Genomic DNA, 22,474 nt, shown 5'->3' on the forward strand with positions numbered 1-22,474 from the left:
TGTTTTTCTACAGTTTCAAGTACCACATATTGTAATTGAGAAACGTTGTGGTGAGCTTCAGCAAAATGTGTGGCTACTGATGATTTTGCGTTACCGGTTCTAATGTTCGACTTATGTTCATTTAGTCTGGTTTTTATTTTACGTTCTGTCTTTCCGACGTACACCTTGCCACACGGACATTTTAACATGTAGATTAGGTTAGTCGTATCGCAGGTCGCGTTAACTTTTAGTTTGATTTTATAGCCCTACATTGGATGGTTTATTTGATTGCCTCTGATTAGGTTATTGCAATTACCACATTGTAAACAGGGACGGGTTCCACGATATCTTTTAGTGTCTTCAGTGGTGTTTTTAAGCAGTTCGCCAAGGTTTTTATTTCTCGAAAAGGCAAAAATGGTTATCGTGGGACTAAATGAACATAAGTCGAACATTAGAACCGGTAACGCAAAATCATCAGTAGCCACACATTTTGCTGAAGCTCACCACAACGTTTCTCAATTACAATATGTGGTACTTGAAACTGTAGAAAAACAAGAAGGCAGAGACAATAACCGTTTCTTATTGCAAAGAGAGAATCATTGGATTTACCTATTGAATTCCAGCAAACCCAATGGTCTCAATGACCGGACTGAATTCACGTGCTATTTATAGCTCATTGAAACTCTACGGGCCTCTATGACCTTGCTTCCAGCTTGGGCCTGCTGGCGGCCGATCTGAACATAGAACTCTGTAACCTCACTAGTTTTTTTTGTTTTTTTTTCTCATCTTATTGTGTCACATGATCGGAACTCCAACCAATCACGTTATCTAACACAGAAGAAACGACCTTGCATGTTTCCTATATCTGTCGTGATTCGCCGCCAATTCAGGCTGCTTCGCGCCAGACGCGGATCCATCCACAGACGATTGAAATCGTAAGAGACGCCTTTGCATCCATGCAGTAAGTTGATAACATTTCATAATCAGTTGTTTCCTTTTCATAAATTCAACACATCAGGGCAGTAAATTAAAACACCAAACTCTCTCTAGTTTTTTGATTAGCGATTCGACAAGCCGTTCAGCAAAGAACAACATGTGAGTGAGGACAACTTTCTACTTATTCATTTTTGCACCTATGTACACTTGGGTTAAGCACCACGGTTCTGTCACGAATTTTTCACTTGGTATATAACATGGAATGCATGCGTATCATTAAGTGTGCTACAAGATTCACAGACATTTGAATAGATTTTTTTTGTCTTGCTTCTAGCTTTTGTCCCAGATGAAGGGCGATTCAGCCCGAAATGCATTGGACTGAAAAACATGTTGTTTTGATTGAATGTAATGAACCATACAAATGAACGAAAAACGGAATGAAATATGAACTTATGATTAAAAATAAGACTATTTTCATACAAAGATTTCTCATGAACTTTTATTTTCATTAACGGACTTGAATTATTTCAACCACACAAGAGTGGAGCGCCAGGGGATGCTTCCAACATCCGTTGGAATCACTTTTTTGATGTTACTATAGACATCCATGACAAGAGACGCCACCCGGGCAGCAACCTCGTACACTGACGATATTGGTGAATGTTCATATGAAACTTTCCAGCATACTAGAGCTGTGCAGCTATCCACAACTTTTGATCACAGGGAGATGACATTAGGTGGGCTGACAGCATGATGGGTCAGCTAGTGACCATGGGAGTCCAATGAAAGAAAGAGAAGATAGACTATGAAAATATAACTGAGGCAAAGGCAGGTTTGATGAAGAATAGCTAAGTGGGAGTCATGGAGGCTATGGGCAACAGGAAACTGAGAAGACATTAGATATGGCACAGAATAAGAAAAGTGAGCAGGGAGAGCCAACGAGTAACTTGAGAGGTAGTGGTTAGTGAGGTATCGGGGACCGGGAGTGTGTGACAAAGAATAGAAGGCTGTATGGTGATTAAAGGGGAAGCAGCAAGAGGAAGGCAGGGATATGTGGAGGCAGAGGGTGAATCCTGAGATACCCAAGAGACAGCGAGTATATGGAAAGATTGGGGGTGATAGAAGAGATCTGGCTGGAGGACACAGGCAGCTGGTGGTGTGGGTGAAAGGCAACATGGGAAGGAAAGGTGATGGCAGTGAGAGGTAGACGCAGTGGGTGAGCAGGAGATGAGAGGTAGTGAGTGCAGAGTGATCATTACTGAAGGCGACAGGACGTGGGACGGGGATGAAGGTTGTGCGTCTGAGGGGTCACAGGTTTTGGGAACAGAATCAGCGAGTCCTGTTGCATGAATGAGACACGAGCTAAAAAGTTGAAGGTATTAAGAAGTGCATATGAGGTTCAAGGATGTAAAGGGCTATGTGCGAGCACAGAGCTAAACATAAGTACGGAGTAAGAGAGAAGTTGGGGGATGGCCTGTCAGAGTGGAGGATCAGAGAAATGGCTTGAGAGAGTGACAACACAGCGTGTGAGCAGATGTTGGAAAAAGGTTGATTTAGGAAAGTGTGGAACCATGATGAACAGGGATTGTGCGTGTGAATTGAGGATGCGTTGAGGAAGGGTGTGGAAGAGGCAGTAATGTGAGTACATATTGAGAGGGTGTCTGAGGGAAGGGTGGCCAGGATCTGGAGGGTTTGAGGGGTTGTTAGAAAAGATGGTGTTCAATAACAGCTCAGGATGTAAAAGAGCAATGGGTGAGTGCTGAGGGGTCAAGGAGTGAGGAGGTGTGAGACAATGTCGAGAGACCGGATTCAGGGAAAAGGAATGATTTAAAATAGGGTAGCTGAAAGGGTGTGAGAGGTGGGGGGTTAATCATGAGAGGTCGTGTTTGATAGGAGGATAAGTGAGAGAGAAGAGGTTATAGAACAGAGAACCATTTCAAATACGTGTAGCAAAGAGGACTGTGGGAATGAGTGAGAGGACAATAGAAAGAACACAGGAAGTAAGGAGGGGTACAATGAAGTAAATGTGGGAGAGGAGGGTGCTACATGGTTGTGAGGTGTATGTGCGAGAGATTGGGGTGGGTGGCTTTGCATGCTGTCAATCCATATTATTAGCACTCAGTCCTTTTTACTTCCTCTGACATCACTTCCTGTGACAACGCTTGGGTTGAAGGTAGAGACTTAAGACTTGTCTCCGCCCAACCATAGAACATACAAAGGTTTGTATCACCACCATGGTGTACTCCAAATACGTCTCCCGGTTGATCAGTCACTGAATCCGGGCATTCACTCCTGTTTTGCTCCAGATCGTCTTCTGTGGCGCACAACCAGTCAGTCCTGGCGAACGCGCAGTGGGTTTCCTTCCAATGCCTCAAATAGCACAGGAGGTCGTTGTAGTGTCCTAGCATGGACACGTTCTAGTGTTCAAGTGTCTGTATTACACTTTACACCCACCCACCACAGACGTCATGGTGTCACATGACGCTGGCAATAAAAGGGGCCGAGCGCACGTGCTTGGGGCCATTCCCACTACCCTCATCTGGTGTCTGTGTCAGGTCATTTACTGCTCCTAACATGCGGGCCTAGGGCCCTCCACCGCAACCCTACAATGGCGACGAGGCCGGTAGTGCAGCCCATGCGTGCCACTACCCACTGCTAACTCTACAAGAAATAGGGGAAGAGAGCTGCCCGTCTAGAGGGCATCCCCTGTGGCGAGGCGCAACGCGCCGTGAAGCCGGTAGGCACGTCGGCGCCATACAGCAAGCCGACCGGAGCCCACCCGCGTCGACCGCCACCACCGAGTGCACCAAGCAACAGCGGACCGCCCAGAGCCCACCTGCGACGGCCGCGAGGCTTACGACCCCCACCGGAGAGGTACCCGGGCCGGGCGGAGCCCACCCGCCGCGACCGCGACGGAGCATCTGGCCCGCCGGCCGAAGGTGAGCCCCACGGGCGAAGTGCCCGCCCCGAACTGTGCCATAAATAAGCAGGACCAGCGGAGCCTACCCGCGGCCTGCCTGAGTCGTCCCCCGCCCCCGCCGCGTGTGTGCTTGGAAGCGGCAGGGGCACAGTGACTGAAGACCGCGTGGGAAGACAGTGCGGCCGGACCCGCAACACCCGTCAACAACGAGGGGGAGGGAGCGGAGTAGCTAACCGCCTCCCGACCCCCCTCGCGACGTGATCAAGACCAAGCGGAGCCCACCCGCGGCCTGCCGATGGCATCCCCACCGAAGATAGACTCAGCAGCGCCAGCGGAGCCCACCCGCGACCTGCCGGTAGCACCCCAGCGAGTACAGTCACTGCAGAGCCAGCGGAGCCCACCCGCGGCCTGCGACAATCAAGGCAGGTCTCCGCCGCGCAGCGTGAGCAAGGTGAAGCTGCTGCGGCGGGAGACCGGGGAAAAGTGAAGCCTGCCGTGCCGGAGAACTATTGAACCTTTAAATAGGCAGAGCCGGCGGAGCCTACCCGCGGCCTGCCTCGAGCACCCCCGCCCAAGGAAGAGTGACCGGAGCGACGCGCTCCCCAGCCTGAGGAAGAATCACCCCCCCCCCCCCCCCCCGCGAGGACTGCCGAGGCTGCAGCGGGCGGGGAGGGGAAAGAAGGAGGCGCATACACGCGGCCAGCGCCGCCGCCGGTCTGATGAGCCTCCACCTCGTGGGCTCCCTAGAACAGATGAAGTGCCTGTGAGCGGCCAGCGCCGCCAACCATACACTGTGCCACGCAGAGAGGAAAACGTTAAAGTCTGGTACCCTGTGCACAGCCACGGAGCAGTACCTCACCACTCACACCCATACTCTCCTGCATACCAGGAACCACACATGGAAGTACCGGCACACACAACAAACATGTGAGCATTGACCCCTGATCTCGAATAACGGTGCCTCACTCAGCATGTGCCCAAACAATGCGCCTGTGCCTTTCTGCCCCCAAAAGTGAAAAACAAAAGAAACTCACCAGCTCCCTGCAGCAGCAGCTCCAGCCCCCTGTGCACTGTGACCATAGAGTGCAAATCAGGGGAAGACAAGACAGACTGCTAACGATTCCTGCAACACTGCCACCCAGTGGCCAACTGCAAAAGTGCACCTGCCTCCACAAAGACTAAAACAAGCATTGCACAACGCAAGAAAACTCACGCAGCAAGTAAGTTCTCCACAGCGCAAGTGACAGCGAAAGCGTCTAAACTCCCGCAGCAAGAAAGCATCCAACCTCTCACTCAGCAAGTAACTGCGCAACAGCGCCAGCGACACCCACACACACCAGCAAGGAGTCGGCGACTGCCACTTCCAACGCGACGTGGGAAAAGGCACCAATGCCTCACAAAGCATCCAAGCACTGACGTCTGGAGGAAACGGCTGCCAAGCACTAAAAGAACGTCCAGGGAAACGACTGCCGCGATCAAAGGACGGAGAGAGCAGCGACGCCTTGTGGCCACAGGCGCTCACCGCATCATCAACTACTCCCGTCAACGGTCCAAAGCATCAAGTACCCGACGACAGCCAAAGCAGCAAGTACCCAACGTCACGCCACAGGCGTCCCAGAACCCTGAACAGTAAGTGCGCAAACAACGCGCCACGTGGCGACGCACAGCCACCGCCAGCAGAAAGAAGAATGCATGCAGCGCCATCGCGCAGAACAATCTTCGTGAACGATCGCCCATCAAGTGCCGACCCGCGACAGATCCATGGCGCCTCCCAGGAGCCGATCCCCAGAATGATCGCCCATCAAGTGCTGACCCACAACGGGTCCCCCCCCAGGAACTGTTGTAGCGCAAAGTCCGACAGGACGACCGAAAGCAACCTGCCAGGCATCGGCAGAAGTGGACCACCAACCGGTCCAGGACGTTCAACCATGAACAGGTCTACAAACATGGACCCCCGAACGTCACCAACAACCATCAAGAAAAGAAAGCATCAAGAAAAGAAGGTTCGCGACACCAACTCTGGCTGCTGAGGAAGAAGGAGAAAGTGTCCCCAACGAGGACAAGACCAGGGGTACACATGCAGGGTGCGCGCACTGCATGGAGGACCCAGGTCAGAAGAGAAGACACAAGGTTGGTCCAAGTGATGTCGCGATGCAGAAGGAAGAAAAGGAGAGATCTGAGTGGCACGTTTGCCACTGTGAAAAGGAAGGAAGAAAAGGAGAGATCTGAGTGGCACGTTTGCCACGTCCTCACAGAGAAACAACTAAGGAAAGACAGAGAGGAGTGCAGGAAGACGAAGACCGCTCACTCCCGAAGAGAAGTAAGGTGACAAGTGCCAGGACAACAGTGAGAGGAACACGAGGCCGGAAGAACACCAGTGGCAAAGAAGACCAGCTGACAGACGATGTTTCCGCACACCCAGGATCTGCGGAGAGGAGCAAGCGAGACCGTTAGTGACATCCACCTTTGGGGTCACACGGACACTGGACACATGCCAGCCGTGGTGACCCAGGGGCAGAGGCCTCCGGGACGCAGTCCCCGCGACGAGAGACGGTCCTCCGACGCCCATCCGAAAGGTCCGGGGAGGGCGAAGACATCGCAAGCAAAGACAGAAACCAACAGCTACCTTGGGACGAGGCTGCGGAATCTGAGGTGAGACACATCGTCTCTTCCATACCCCCACTGACGGCGGCGCAGGAACAACTGATGTGGACACATCCAGCCCAGCGCGAATCCGAGAAGAGGACCTCAAGGATATCCCGTGGCAGGGGAACACCGACGAGAGGGGTCATCCTAGTGAGAGGGATGCCTTGCAACGGATCTGCCTTTTGCCAAGTAGGACACAGACTACAAATAAAGCTAAGGCCAAGGCCGGAAATCGTGCATCATTCCCCGGCGAACCACCAGAACTCTAACTGCACCCATCGCCGTGGAAGTGAGCAAAAGAAGGACTGTGAGGACAATTTGGTCGCAGAGTCATCAACAGACTGTTTCCATCGAGCACCACAAACCGGTGCCACTGTGAACTGATGTTACCCGCAACAGGTTGAACACCATCTGTGATTCCAAGCAGCGGCGGATTGAAAGACACTGCGGAAGCTGAACACTTTACTGCATCCTGATACATGTTATTTTCCCCACAGGTTGATTTCTGAATGTGGGTCTTTGCAATTAAAAAATGGGAGGGATGTAGTGTCCTAGCATGGACACGTTCTAGTGTTCAAGTGTCTGTATTACACTTTACACCCACCCACCACAGACGTCATGGTGTCACATGACGCTGGCAATAAAAGGGGCCGAGCGCACGTGCTTGGGGCCATTCCCACTACCCTCATCTGGTGTCTGTGTCAGGTCATTTACTGCTCCTAACATGCGGGCCTAGGGCCCTCCACCTCAACCCTACAGTCGTGAGCAGAGATTCTAAATGTAAATTTACGAGCAGCCGCAAAGCATTAATGATCAGCATGATAGTAGTTACGTCAGTGCAGCCCCGCCCCAACCCTCCCTCAACTCGGTATAAGTGTCCTTTGTTTCTGTCTTTGAAGATTACTACACAAGAGAGCAGTCTGAAAGCAGAATGTGGTTAAATACCGTGCAATTCTCCGCTGTTTCCATATGTCTTTGATCAGGAATCATTGTCTGACGTCACCGCTTAGGGTGGTGGGGGGTGAATTCAATTCTGCTTTCTCAGTTTGTCCTTCTAATTCCTTCTGCCTGGTTAGCGCTGACAAAAGCGCAGAGTGTCTCGGGCTATTTTCAGCCACATATTTACATTGCTTAAATTGGTGCGAAATTGATTCATACAGACAATTATAGTGTGTGATTACTGCTCTAATTAAAGTTCACGGAAGGCTCAAATAGTCTGTTGGTTTGTTTGTTAATGCGCAATTAGTGTCTGCCTGGTAATTGCAGGTTTTTAAAATCCTACTTTTAACCTATTAGCGCCTGCGTAGGGTCGCGTCCTGAGCCTCGACGCGTCTGCAGCGCCTAGACGCGGGCCTTCTCGGTTGCACGCTCCATTTTGTTTCTTTGTCCACACCTGTGCGCCCAGCAGCGGGGTCCGGCCTTAGCCCCTCTTAGCGTGTCTTTGTCAGGAGTCAATGCATACCTAATCTGCACGCCCCATGCAGAAAGGTCGCGCGGCCCTGAGCGCTGCTCCCAGCATGCACCTGAGGCGGGCTGCCAGCCGCCGCCTCCACGTGTTAATTACACATGTGAAGCCCATTATACACAGAAAGAGCACCTGCTGGCGGTGAAAATGAATCGAGCCTGCCCTTCCTGCGCACTAAGTAAATTGAAGGTTCATTTCATCAGGAGATAATAGTTTTTTTTTTTACTCCACTTTGTGTCGGCCCCGACTTGAGGATATACTTAACATCAAATCACTGACGCGCAGGGGGAGCAACTTCCGCAAAATTTACATGTTTCAAGCTCCGAGATCTTCACTTAAAATGCTAGTTATCTCTGCCGGTTACCTTTCACCATCGCCACAGAGGTTATGGCTTAAATGTAGTGGCGGCCACGGAGAACAATGGGGAAGGGTTATTAGGATAGGCTCAAATTTCAAGGCATTTGCAGCCCCCGATGTAAGCGAGGGCATTTGAATCAAGGGGAAGGAATTTGATATTAATGTTGCCTCATTGAGGTCTTTTTTGAAAGTTTTGTTCTCGTTCCTGCTATTGTCTGCATCATTTTTTTCGTTATGTGTTTAGCAGTTGGTTCAAAGGACTCCTGACCTTTTACCCAATATCTTTAATGGTGCTGTTTGTGCCTAATGTTTATAGTAAACAGTTGTATTTTGATGACGAGGATGATGATGAAGAAACTTGTAGAGCGCACGAATGTCCGGAGGCGTCTTGGTGCTGTAAGTGAACAAGCAGTGATGCTTCTGAATAACCACGTTTTTAAGGATTTCCTAAAAGCTTGTAAGGCAGTAGCAGATTTAAATTCCAAAGGAAGACTATTTAGAGGCTGATTACAATGGAGGGGAGACCGGCGGTCGCCCCACCATTTTACTCAAGTTTAACACCTGCCACATTTTAATCCATTAATAATAATGGGATATCCCAGTGACCCTCAGAAACTGGGTCCTAAAAGCTAGACAAAAACAGTGGTTCTGTCGAGTATACGCAATTTCTTTGTTTGACTACGTGAATAGGTATTCTTTACGTATATCACAAAGAAACATTCAATCAACAAATTGTAGAGACACAACACATTTCTTCAATTTTGAAAGATTTTTCTTATTATAAATCTTTTGCATGTATTAGCCAAATATACAAGAAGGCTATCCAAGACAAACGTGATATAAAATCACATACACAGTAGAGTGCTTAGTGACTGGTAGTGACAAGTGATGAACGTGCTATACAAGAATAGTGAAGAATAACATATTGACCTACAATAATACGGAACACAATTTATCAGCAATCCATTTAAGATTCAATAGTCTCAACAAACTGAATTATTTTTCTTTCTTGTGTTGCAACTTTTCATGGATGGATTGATATATACAACGTTGACGTTTTGACCCTACACTGTGGTGCAGAATTAAATGCATCCGGGACTGGTCTTCATCAGGACAAAGGAAGAAGGATCGCCTTAGAGATTGTAAATCTAGAGGTATCTTCCTATGCAATAAGGAGCGAGGTGTCAGCCGACATCGCCGCTTGAAGACAGATCCAGACGTCCTTAGCCGAACCTCCAAGTGATCGCTATATGCGGCACTTTCCCAATTTCTCCACCGGCTGGTGAATAAAGTCTACCTAATTTGCACGAGAATTCTCCGTATAAGGATACCAATAAAAGGGTGTCGGCTGACACCTCGCTCCTTATAGCATCGGAAGATACCTCTAGATTTACAATCTCTAACGCTATCCTTCTTCCTTTGTCCTGATGAAGACCCGTCCCGGATGCATTTAATTCTGCATTAAATGCTCTGGACAAATCAAGCAAGATAAGGGCTGCACTACCGCCCCTATCTTGTGTTGACTTAATTTCCTCAGTGGCCACAATTAGCGCCATTTCGGTGCTGTGGCCACTTCTAAATTCAATCTGTGTATCGTCTAATAGATGTTTATTGTCTATAAAGGAAGCCAGTTACAAGTTCATGGCTTTCTCCACCATCTTAGAGGAAGAGGGAAGAGGGGAGAGGAAGTTGGGAAATGGGCTGATAGATGTTTGGGTCGAATGGATAAAAATTTGGGGGTTTTATTAGTGGGAGAACCAAGGCCGATTTTCACTGTTTTTACAGAAGATGTCATTCTCTTTAGCTTTAATAGCCATTGCAAGTAAATACCTGATTCAAGTTATTACTCAAGAGTCTTGATGTCAGACTGGTTGGTCACTGTTAATATGTCTTCAAAGAGCTCCATTTCTGTTTCTCAAGTTGCTGTGTCTCTCCTTTGCTTTTCTTAACTCATACTCATCTTGCTTACTTTCAATAACTCTTGTCCCTTCCATATTGTTACCTTTTGCATCATGTTCTCTTATATCACCTTCCTTTCATTACTGTACACATTGCCCTAAGCAGTATCTTTCTCTGCACTTAGTATTTCACCACCTCTTCCCTCTTTATGCATCTCCGATTCAGACCCATCCCCAGTGTATGAGGACACCACATTATTTTTATTGTTCCCCATCTCAGCTTGAAGATACCTTCTAGAACATCACAAATACCTGCTTTCTCCTTTCACATTTGATCATTTGAGTAATCGCCTCTCTCTTTACATAATGCAACCTTGATGACATTGTTGTTTGTAATAACAAGTACCTTCGTCCACCACGGCCTTCGGGCCTTGGTCTAAGGTAAATAGAGTACAAGGGAAGTAGTACCGTATGCATTTAAAAGTGTCTTGGTGAATAGGTCCTATGCTGTTGTGGTTGTTCTCTGAACCCCATACAATGATGATCCCGGTTATCTGTCTTTAGTTGTCGACATTGCTTATTCTTTTGTCTTAAACTTATCTATGCAAGCTATATATAGTATGACTTTTGCTAATGCCAGGTCCAACTTGGCTATGGGATTCAAGTGTTTCCATAGGATTCAATAATGTAATTTATGTTTTATACATGTAAATTTATGTTTTACTATATTGTGTAATTGCACAATTGTCACTTCCAAACAACGTAAAATTACATACGTAAATATAATATGTATATTATTTTTTTTGATCTGATATTAGTGTACCTGTCCTATATCATTAAATGTGAAGAACACATGGAGGACATCAGCTGGCAAGCCAGCCACGGTTCTTATTCCTCATGATGTAAACATTAGTGCATTTATAAGGACATCATAAACACCCTTTGCTTTAATTTATAGTCCTATGTTTAGGGTTTTTTTGGAGCATGAAAGATTCAGTAGGGTGGTATGCAACTGAATTTTAGTATTCAATTTCTCACTTACAATCTGTGCATCACATATTTTGAGGGTGATTCATTAGCCTCCCTTTCCTGTTTTGGCTATAAAGATGGCTGGTGGGTGAGTAGTTTTCTGGTCAAATTCTGCTTTTCGGTGTCTATATATCAGCAGATATCACAATGAGGGACTTCAGTGGTCGGTGTCATGGTCGTCATAGATTAACACTGACTCGCGTCAGGATTCTGCACGTGCAGACCCAGCTGTGGGGGGATGTTTGATGTGCACCTCTGAGCTGGTGGGTGGATACCACGCGGTACCTCAAGTGTTTTCGGTGTTAAGTAAGGTTTTGGCTCATGCAGAGGGGGATAATGAGCAGCTTCTCTCCTATGGAGATCAGCAGCTGGGCTGAGACTTTTCTGAGAAGCACAGGGGAGAGGTCTGTACAGGGACAGGGCCAGGCGGAGCGAGTGATTAGCACAGAGGGGGGAGGGGGGTAGGTCTGCCAAATCTTGTGCAGTGAAATATCATTTTAGTTTGAGGAGTCAAAAGCCACTATCAGAGGTATAGATTTGAGTTGTTCTGTAATTTAAATATTTATAGCTTCAACCCATTTTTGTGGACAGGTAGCGTGCTAGTCTAAGGGAGCAGTGTGTAAGGAAGAGCATATGTCTGCCATGTGGTCTATAAAGGTAGTGTTTTCATGTGGTCCATGAAGACCAGCGTTATGCTGTTATGCTATTATGTTGCTGCACATTTGTATGAAATTGAAGTGAAAGAAAGGATGCTTAGCCATCAAACACTGGTATTTGGATGGTCAGAAATTGTGTGAGTGCAGTGTAGCCTGCATGGTGCATTTTTGGTGTTGTACATGTATAGCAGAGTGTGCTCGAACTGCGTTGCAGTGAGTCTGCAACTGCCCCTCTGCTGGGATGTAGGCAAAGAGGTACAAAAGGGGGTGGTGATGGACGGAGCATCTGAACCAATCAAACACTCACACCCAGTTACAAGATCTGGGTTTAATCCATCACCGTTCTTTAGCCCACTCTGCCACCCCAGTACAGACATGGCCATATGCAAATCAGTCTGACCCTGTGCCTCATGGGAATAGTCCAGCCCGAACTGCCAAGCCATGCCTTCTCTGGACCGTAAACAAGCTTCCTAGGACCGGTTTCTGGCATTTCAGCCGTCTTCAGCCAGTCTTGCTTGAATCCAGTGGCAAAGTGAGCAAGGGACTCACGTCTGAGCATACCCTGCCAACTTATGGCGAACAAAGCGGTACAAAAGGCATGACAAAGTGCTCTGCCTCGCAAGCATCAGGATAACTAGAAATTGGATTGTTCTACAGTTGAAACGGCATTGAACGCAGCATCGTAAGTGCCAATAGATGAAATAAACTACCCCCTATGTTGCTCTCTTGCATCAATGTTGATGTATACTTTGGCATCCAAACGGTGGGGTTGCAACTTGAGCAGGCTGAGCTTTTCTGTTGTGTGTGGGTCATGAAAATGTGTTTCCCCTCTCTGTTTCTAAAGGCGTGTTAGCGGTCCACTGTCTAAGGACAGTCAGATATCATACGCTAAAGCTTTACTTTCCCTCCATTTCTGATGCATCAGTTGTTTGTATACATTCCTTGGTCATCAGGGCCAGCATTATGCAGGGCTGGCTTTAGCGCTGGTGGTGCCCGGTGTGACAATCTATTTTGCCCCCGACTTCCTCTTCCTCTGATTCCCTCACTACCACCAGCAAAAGTGCCCGTCATCTCTACATAGCCGCTCTCTCACATAGATGACATTTATTTTATAACTCTGGTAAAGGCTGGCTTTACTAATCCACTCAGCTATCCACATAAAATACAGATGTGTTCTTTGCACCAGGTATATTAACCCTCTGCGCTACTTTATGCTAGTCAAAACTTCCACTAGACAAACCTTAGATATCTCTCTCTAGCAGGAACATTAATCACAAAAGTTATCTTGACATGTGTATTGCTGCCTGAAAGATGGACACACAAGGAATTCTGAGCAGGTGCTTTTAAATTTCAAGTCATTGCAAAGCACAGCGCCTTCCACCTGAGCTCAGTGCGCCCCCTCCAAGTCAGCGCCCAGTGCGGCTGCCCCAGTTGCACTGCCCTAAAGCCGGCCCTGGCATTATGAGTTTATACAGCGTGTCACAATCCCTGCATCTTTCAAACTCGCTCAGAATTCAGCAGCCTGTCGCTCGCACCCCAGCCTCCCAAAAGCCCCCCGTTTTCGATTATGCATTGCTAAGAGGAAGAGAAAGGAGTGAGCTCTCCGGAAGGATTATATAGTGCTTGGAGTCCTGTATAAGTTAAATAAATAAATAAATAGTCCGGTGGCCCCTTTATGACCCTTGAGGCCAGGGAAAACTGGCAGTGCCAAAGGTACCTGAGAGAAAGCCCAGGGGGTGGCAGTCACTACGCCTTACACCTTCTGATTGAGGTCTCTGATTGCACACAAACTGGGGGCCATGCCCTCCCTGCGGAGAAAAAAAACGAGCAAACACAAGCGAGTGTCAGTCTAGTTGGGCACAATGTTGAGTGCACTTTCACTAACTAGACCTCGATACAGGTCTAACAGAACCCGGTCTCCAATCCTGAAATTGTCACCTACAAATCATTGTTTTCAGGTGTGTTTGTTTATTAAGCAAAACAAGACTACAACACCCAGAATACATTAGCTTATTGCGCAACAGTCTGGGATGGGCTCTGATGACCTGGAAGGAAGTGGCCACTGTACCCTAAACAGAGCTTGCGACCCATGTTTGAACACACCCAACTCAATGCAACAGGGTGAGGCTTTGAGCGTCATCCGTCCTCTGTGCTAATCATTATTCTCATACAAACTTGTGATTCTAGATGGTTCTTTAATAACGCACCCTTTGGATTGTTCTCGCGATTCTAGATGGTTCTGTAATAACGCACCCTGTAGATTGTTCACGCGATTCTAGATGGTTCTGTAATAAAGCACCCTGTTGATTGTTCTCGCGATTCTAGATGGTTCTGTAATAACGCACCCTGTAGATTGTTCACGCGATTCTAGATGGTTCTGTAATAAAGCACCCTGTTGATTGTTCGTGCGATTCTAGATGGTTCTGTAATAACGCACCCTGTAGATTGTTCACGCGATTCTAGATGGTTCTGTAATAAAGCACCCTGTTGATTGTTCGTGCGATTCTAGATGGTTCTGTAATAACGCACCCTGTTGATTGTTCTTGCGATTCTAGATGGTTCTGTAAATAATATGCCCTTTGGATTGTTCTCGCCAATATAGCTGGTGCTGTAATAACTCGCCCTGTGGGTTGTTCTTACGATTCTAGATGGTTCTGTAATGACACACCCTGCGGATTATCACGGTTTGCAGAACTTGCGTGTTAGCTCTGTCCCCTAGGGCATCAGGATATGCTGCTTGACCAGCTCTGATTCCTTACAAATTGTTTAACAAAGATATCTCAAGCCGTTAATTTGACTGTCAAATGTTTATTCAAATAACTTCATTTTTCCTTTAGATGTTGCATTCACATCTTTTATATATCCATTATTTCATTTCAACTAAATGTTGCTTTTACGATCCAATGCAACAAGTATTTCCTTATTCCCAATGCATTTCGGCGATATTCGCCTTTGTCAAGGGGTTAATCTATCAAGAAAACAATAATACATTTTATTATTCATGTATTCTCCCGCCACCGTCAACAAACTTGCAATGCATTTCAGTGTCACTAATAATGTTCCCATATTTAACTCTTCGATAACTGTCTACAAAACATACATGTTTAAACCTGCGTCCTTCTTGTGTTCGCGTTTCTCATGTTGACATTTTCCCCTTTGACACCCTGCGGATTGTCATCGCAATTATGGCTGGGGTTATAATGGCACATCCTGTGGATTGTTTGTAGAAACACATCTTGCAGAAAAACACTGCACAATCCAAGAGTTTTTGCAGTTTGTGACATAGGAAGAAACTCAATGATAACGGATTAGCCCCCATTCTGAAGCCTACACCCCGGTTGGTGAGTTGATTTTGCACCTGCACCGGAAGTACTGGTATTTATCCTGTGCCTAGGTACCGCCTGGGATTGCACAGTAAGAAGTCCCCAAAAATACAGCAGTGAAAAAACAGAGTTGAATCTGTTCATGGTTCTTCAGTTGCTAAACTGCAACTTTAACTCCACCGCGCATGTTGAATACGCGCCTCTTTTTTTTTTTTAAGTTAAAAAAAATATATATTTTATTAACAGTCATAAAAAGTCACTTATACAAATGAAAGAGATCAGTACAAAAAGAAAGTAAACAATAAAATAAATGAAAGAAACAATCCAAAGATGATTAACTGCATATAAAACCAGCTATGATGAAATATGCAACAATTATTAATGTATTAATATACAAAAGGATGATAAGATATTTGCTAATGAAAAGGAGATAAAACAGTAAAGGGAACTCAAGGAGGTTTAGCAACTTCTTGTTGAAAGGGGGATTGAGGCAGAGAGCAGAGAGCACATGCATCAAAAAATGAAGTAACTGGAACCCACAACTGCTTTCGTTTTGGGGCCAAAGTAAGTGGATAAACATATTTTGTGTCTAGCCTATGATTGTAACATACAGCGTACCACCAAGCCTGATATTAGAGTTTAGTGAGATCCTTCCAAGCCTTGGTAATTTGCTGAAAAGCCACTGCAAGAAGCAGGTCAATTATTTTTATGCTGAAAGTGCAATGATTCCAAATGGGGGATAGACTACCTAGAAAAATATGAGATACATGAAACGGGTGTGTAGTGGAAAAAATATTATTGATTTGAGACCATACCTGAATCCAAAACATGTGAAAATACGCGCCTCTTTTAGGCGGGTTCTATCTTTCCACCAATGGGCTTTCAGAGAAACTTAAAAGCTCGAGGGCTGACGGCGGAATTCTACCAGCCTGACGTCCTAATTAAACACATACGACCTTGCCCAGTTCCACCAGCACGGTCCAAGGTGGCGAGAGCGACGCGTTTGTGTTAATTATATATTTTCGGGTCCGAGTTCTCCAACACCCCGTCTGACAGGCCCCAGCAATAAATGACCACTTTTCCAGAATCCATCTCCCTTTCTGCTTCCTTTCATCACGTTTCCCGCGTCTCTGCTGCACGAGACACTTGCAGACTTGAGACTTCCTGCCGGGCTTCCGTCGTTGCGTCTTTGACTGTGAGGCTGTCCCCTTCCGAGCCTTCTAATGAGGCCCATGTGCGGTGCGGGGTGTGCGGGAGAAGCCCCCGACAGCACAGTTATTCACGCAGGGGCACTTTTAAAGTAGTTTGCCTTGAAACAAATGAGATTTGACCTTATCACCTCCTCTGATCTCCACCACCACCAAAAATGTGCCAGGCCACATCAACCTCCCTGGAAACAGGGCAGGAAACCCCTGCCATGTTCTTTCTGTTGGAAATATGAAGCTCAGCGACTTAGGGCTTGGCTAAGGCACTCTGTGTCGGATGAATAGTTATTGCACCTGATCAAATCTGGCACTGAGCTGTTTGGAATTTACTAGGTATCATACTTGCAACCTGTCATGAGGAATAACATTCCCACTTCGAAGTCCACATGTCCCAGCAAATGCCGCCTCTGTCCCCATGTCAAAGGGTTGAGCTGCCAACATTTAATGAAAGGTGCAAACTTTATCACACCCAGTAACTACTGGAAGCGATAAACATTGCACCACTTATACGTGTGATCTGTGCAGGGATTGTCATTTAAAGGGCCACTTGTGGGCAAGTCCTCAAAAGACCAACTTTCAGTAGGAGTCTCCAACATTTTACACACGTGGAGTGTAGGGCAGGCCTGAAGGGTTGGCCAACCTGTAGTCCACAGGGTCTGCTTGTCTGCGTTTGCGCCCTCACATAGTATTTTCCCCACAATCTGGACGCATTTCTATTGAGAGCCAACTGGCTCTGAAAATGGATGCGCTGTTTTTCTTGGAACTTGATTTTGAAACCGTTTTCCTTGTTACTTTGACGCTGCCAATGTGTTTTTTTCAAACCAACTTAAAAGGATGCAAATGTCTCAGTTTTAACATAGAACTGCGAGAATTAGTGGAAGATTGCAAGAGAAATAAATTGCAACTACGTACCCTTAAGCTAAGATTGTCACAAATGGAAACTACATAGTTTCTCCAGTGGCCAAAGGGTTAAAAAAAGTATGGCAACCGTGATGCTGTGTGCAAAGCAAGCGGGATGAATGAGGGTAAGGGCGGAGTCAAAGGTTGGCTAAAAAACAAAATATTCTGTACTTTTTTGGTCTTACACCTTCAAGTAACTACATAATGAAATAAGGCACAGCTTAAATAAAAATAAATGCTAGTTAAGTTAATCACTGGGAAATGCACTATCATACGTTATGAAACCTTTATTAGTTAACTCGACTGCGGCGCAAATTCCGCTGCGGTGCAGGCAAAATAATGAGTGGGCGAGGTTTCAGACGGCCCCCGGCCATCCCCCACACACACACACACTGTGACGTCGTATGGCCGGGGGCCATCCTACGCATGGAAAGGGTTAATGCACTGCAGTGGTGCCACGGAATTGAATCCTGGTTGGTGCAATGGAGAATAGTAAAATAGTGCATGATTAGTGCTATGAGATACCATTCTGTGACGGAAAGCACTTTGAATATGCAAGTCATTATTTTAAACTTGCTTTACACACAATATACAATAGGCTGCTACAAAATAGGCAAAATGGTTTAAGATAAAAAAAGTTCTTCCAAAATATGGATTTTAATAATGCCCAGACTGTACACCGTGCAATTATTTTAATAACCGACCCTTTAAAGTTCACTTCACAGAATAGCTTGTAACTCCATTGCAATACCACTAAAAAATAATTAATCTGTCACCAGGAAACTTCAAGCGAGTTAATCAATTATAGCCAATACCGGCTTCCTAAGCACCCTTTACATTTGCAGATTAACCACCTGTAGCATTTACATTTCTTTCTACATCAAGCACCCTGTCAAGAAGGCTTGCTTTTTGTCTAGCTGTCTGCCCCTCCCACGGTTTCACAGCACAGGCGACTCCCTGACTTATATTTCAGCTGAAGCATTTCAACTCTCCAAATCAACCGTCCCGGGATTCTTGTCTATTCATAAAAAGTTTGGGAAATATTTTTCTTAAAGTGAAAAAGTTTGGGTACATCGTGCCCCTCCGATCCCTCCCACTTCGACCACTGAGTTTCCTGCATAAACCCATCTTTTTGATTTGGATCTTTCCTATGAATTGATGACCTGGTGGGCTTCACAGTTGGCGAATAAAAATTAAAGCTAAGTAAAGAGAGAAAAAATTGAACATTTAAAAGAAACTTAAAGAAAATACACCACTGGAGTGTAAATTCTGCTTTGCACAAAAACACTGGAAAATAGAGCTATAAATACTAGAGCCCAAGGCAACAGATTTCTTTCTTTCAGTGGCATTAAAAAAATCCGAAGACCCAACATTTAAATTGTTCCTTATTCCATTAACATTGCTTGCCATTTTATTACCTTAGCTTAAAGAAGGGGTTCTCGTCCACTCTTAAGTCATGCTCCACTCTTACATCTAAGTTATGTTTTTTGCTGCTCCTGCAGTTGGCAATGCTCTAAGCCTGCTGATAAAATACCCTTTTCTCTAAAATAAAAAAACAAAAAAAAAGAAATGACACAACTCATCCTGTATAACTGTAAATTGATTATTGCTGGCTTTTTCAAGTGATGATGTAGATTAAAAAAGTATTTTTCTTTTAGATTTTTATATGGAGATGCTGATAGCAAATTTGTAAAAGTTCACCAATAAAAAAATGTTAATCTTGACTGATTGACTTTATGCATGGGTTATGTTTACACTTCTAGATTCTGTAGACACAACTGTACGTTTTAATTTAAAAATAAATTAACATTTATCTTTAAAGTATGTTATGAAATTAAAAATAGCTAGTACTATGTCTAAAATTCTGTTATTCATTTTGTTTCTCTGTGCAGCGCTCCGATGCCCTACCTCATAGGCATACATGCAAGTTTAATGGAGGTAAGTGTGTTTTTTGCAGGCATTATAGATTTTCTTTTCTAACATTTGCCCTCTTCATTCAAATTACTTGCCATTTACCTTACCTACTCTAATTGTATTAATATTTGGTGTGGAAATGCAGCCCAGATTGTAGTTAGTTGCATCTGTGTTTTCATTTACTGTGCCATAGTACTCTAAACTGATGTTACGGTACAAGGTTTTTGTGTAGGCGGTAGAAATTCTCCTTTCCAGTCCTGGAGCTTATCTTAAGACCTGGCTCCTACCTTGCCAATATTTTGCTGACCTGGCCTGTACTTTGGTGTTGGAACAGGTAATATTTTCAGGAAAATGGTTAAAATCTGGTATTTTTTTCCCCTTTGAAATACAAACTGAAAACACCAAATATAGGAGAAGAAAACATTTTAAAGAGTTTTGATGCTTTTTTTAAACGCTACAGAATGGGTTTTCAAGCAAATGGAGACAGAATTAATTTTTTTCAAGAGTACATAGGATTTGACCGAAACTGTTACTCCGGTACCAGTACCTGCCCATATAAGACCGCAAAACGTGCAAATGGCTGGTATTTTTCTAAGAAAGGTGGCAACCTATTTGCCAAGTGGTTGCCCGGTTGACAACACGTCGGTATGCGGGTGCTTTACAAGTATTCCCAGTGTTGAGGGTTGCAGAAGAAGTGGATTGAGGAGAGATTGCAACCTTCCACTATACCTGGGCATTTGGTTTTGTAATGAGGTCAGGTGTGTGTATCTGACCTCTGGCCCTGGTATATGATCTTTCTTAGAATGTGTGTTTCAGTTGTCCTATCTCTGTGTTTCTGCGTTGTTTGGGTTTTGGGGGATGTTCACTATAGGTGTGATCTGTCTTCTGGATAGTTAACTTTATTGAGTTTTACTTACCTGGGGGCGAGGGGGGATGTTGTACAGTTTTGTTGTGCAGGATCATGAGATACACGTGGCCTGATGTACTCTGCACTGTAATGTAATGTAGAGAATTTAGTAATGCAAACTTGTACAACTAAATAAGCCCAATAACATCTAACTAATTGTCGAGGGGTTGGTTCCCACATCCCGATCTGTCTTGAGAAACCACCTATGACCCCCAGTAACACCTAGCATAACAATTCATAAGATCATTGGCTCATTTAGTTAAGTACTTTCTTTCCTGTTAGATTGCTAACACATGGATTTGTTGTTATGAATGGTAAAAAATAATTAAAGGCACTTCTTGATGTGATGATCTTTTGTGATGATAGTACACATGTTATAGAGGCTCTTATGGGAATGGGAAGAACCCTTCTTGACCTCCTCACTGTATTTCTAGAATATATTTGGTGTTTAGGCTTGGACATTTAAGTGTCTGTCTGTCTGCAGTTTGGATGTGTTTGCATATACAATAGATGTGTCTGGGTATACAATGGATTTGTGTCTGTGTATATGATGGTTGTGGCTAGGTATCTCATGGCTGTGACTGGACATATGAAGTTTATGAACTGAGCATGGAATGGTTGACCCTGGGCATGAGATGGTCAGCATCTGATGGTTGTGAGTGGGAACATGATGGTTTTACTTGGGCATATAATAGTTCTACCTGGGCATAGAATAGTTTGTGCTTGGGCATTTGTAACTAACTGTGCATGGGCACTTGAGGCTATAGCTAGGAACGTGATTCTGTGTTAGGTATTTGACATTATCCCAAGACATATTATGTTGTGACTGAAGATAAGTCCTTGAATTTGGGTCTATGATGACTTCACCATGTTTAATATTTGGGGTTTCTATTCTATTCTATTCTATGGTTTTGGTAAAGCGCAAACAGCTGCCCCAGCAAAGAGGCGTCCCGGCGGTTTGTGATATGCTCTAACTCTAAATTTATATAGAGGGGCTGGAACGTCAAAAGGGACTTTAGGGAGCCTGAGGACACGATTCCGAATTCAGGGGCATCTATTTGGACATTCCACACCCTCCCCGGTTAGTATATGCCCATTTGGGCTGGACACTTTCTGCTTCCCCCGCGCACCAACCCTCCCGTAACAGTGAACTCTGGGAACTGTATTCCAAGACAGCAACTGTAGAGGGCGTGTGACCACGCAATCGTGAGAGTAATAGCTCTAACCAATGGGAGCATGGCATAGCATCTAAAGGTGTGGGTGGAGTAGCGCCGGGATTACAGTGGCATCTGAGGAAAGCGTTGTACGCCGAAATGCATCATGCCTGTTGACTTCCAAGATATTCCCCTAAGTGGCCTCTAACTTCTCTAGCATCCGGAGGGGTCTGTGTTTGATATATATTATTTTTCCCTTAACATCATGAAAGAGATAACTATGAATATAGTATTATTTATTGGCTTGTGTACTTAATACTATTTAATTATGCGATGATTTTAGGTGTCATAACTTATTGTGATAAATATTCTGAGGTCATGAGGATTGATTTGATGATTTCCATGAAACTTGCCATGAAGAACCCAAAGTGGATGTTCTTTTTTGGAACGTTTTGTGCATGTTCGTAGAATGGAGTAAAAGTTATTAAGAAAACAAAAAATGCCCTTTAAATGGAAAGTCTACAGAGCGTTATTGCTGCCTCTGTGATATATATGTATATCTGTCACTTAGCTTCCTAGTATGTGCCTGGCCTGAACCAAGGCCCTGAGTTCAGGTCCTGATGCGGAGTGAATGTAGAGTCTAGGTGGAGGCTGCGACTGAGATGTCTTGTGATGGTCATAAGCAGTACATGATGGGTGCACAAGTTACGTGGTCCACTAAACTATAGCCAACATATTTCAGTGGTGTTGGTTTTGTTTAATGTTACCTTGTATCTCATTCCAACACCAAGCTATAATGGTACTTTGCTAATTACGTTAAGAGAGCCATCGTTCAACCTCAAAGAAGCACAACAACGTCACATCCTAAAACCGGGCATCCGCTTTGCCAGTAGTTCACCAGCTGTGTGCATGATTTTTGCCGCCTTTGAAGTAGACTAGCCACTCCCAACAGATTGTGTGGTTGCGTAGACAAGTTATAAATTGGTCAGAGGTTCCTCTGATGATTTTGGAGGTAGAGTATCCATTCCTGGATCATATGGTGTGCAGAAAATGTGCAGACTGGCCGGAGTGTACAATGTTTCTGAGATATTCCTGGTTTCTGGAACAGGCCTGTCGCAGGCTGTGCATTACCTCTGCTTATTTTAAGTCGAGTGTCGACTCATGGGACACCCTATCAAAGTGACA

The 22,474-nt window shown here is 45.2% G+C and overlaps 1 protein-coding gene across 5 annotated transcripts in view; it reads left to right on the forward strand.

The window, feature by feature from the left end:
* DENND1A (DENN domain containing 1A) overlaps positions 1-22,474 on the forward strand; it is a 1,341,914-nt gene that overhangs the window by 665,838 nt on the left and 653,602 nt on the right. For all 5 annotated transcript variants that reach the window (XM_078641835.1, XM_078641836.1, XM_078641838.1 and 2 more), the window contains exon 11: positions 19,207-19,252. In XM_078641835.1, the coding sequence (XP_078497961.1) occupies positions 19,207-19,252 (46 nt within the window). The remainder of the gene's footprint in view (positions 1-19,206; positions 19,253-22,474) is intronic.

The sequence above is a fragment of the Lissotriton helveticus genome, chromosome 5_1 (assembly GCF_964261635.1).
Source record: "Lissotriton helveticus chromosome 5_1, aLisHel1.1, whole genome shotgun sequence".
Taxonomy (NCBI): domain Eukaryota; kingdom Metazoa; phylum Chordata; class Amphibia; order Caudata; family Salamandridae; genus Lissotriton; species Lissotriton helveticus.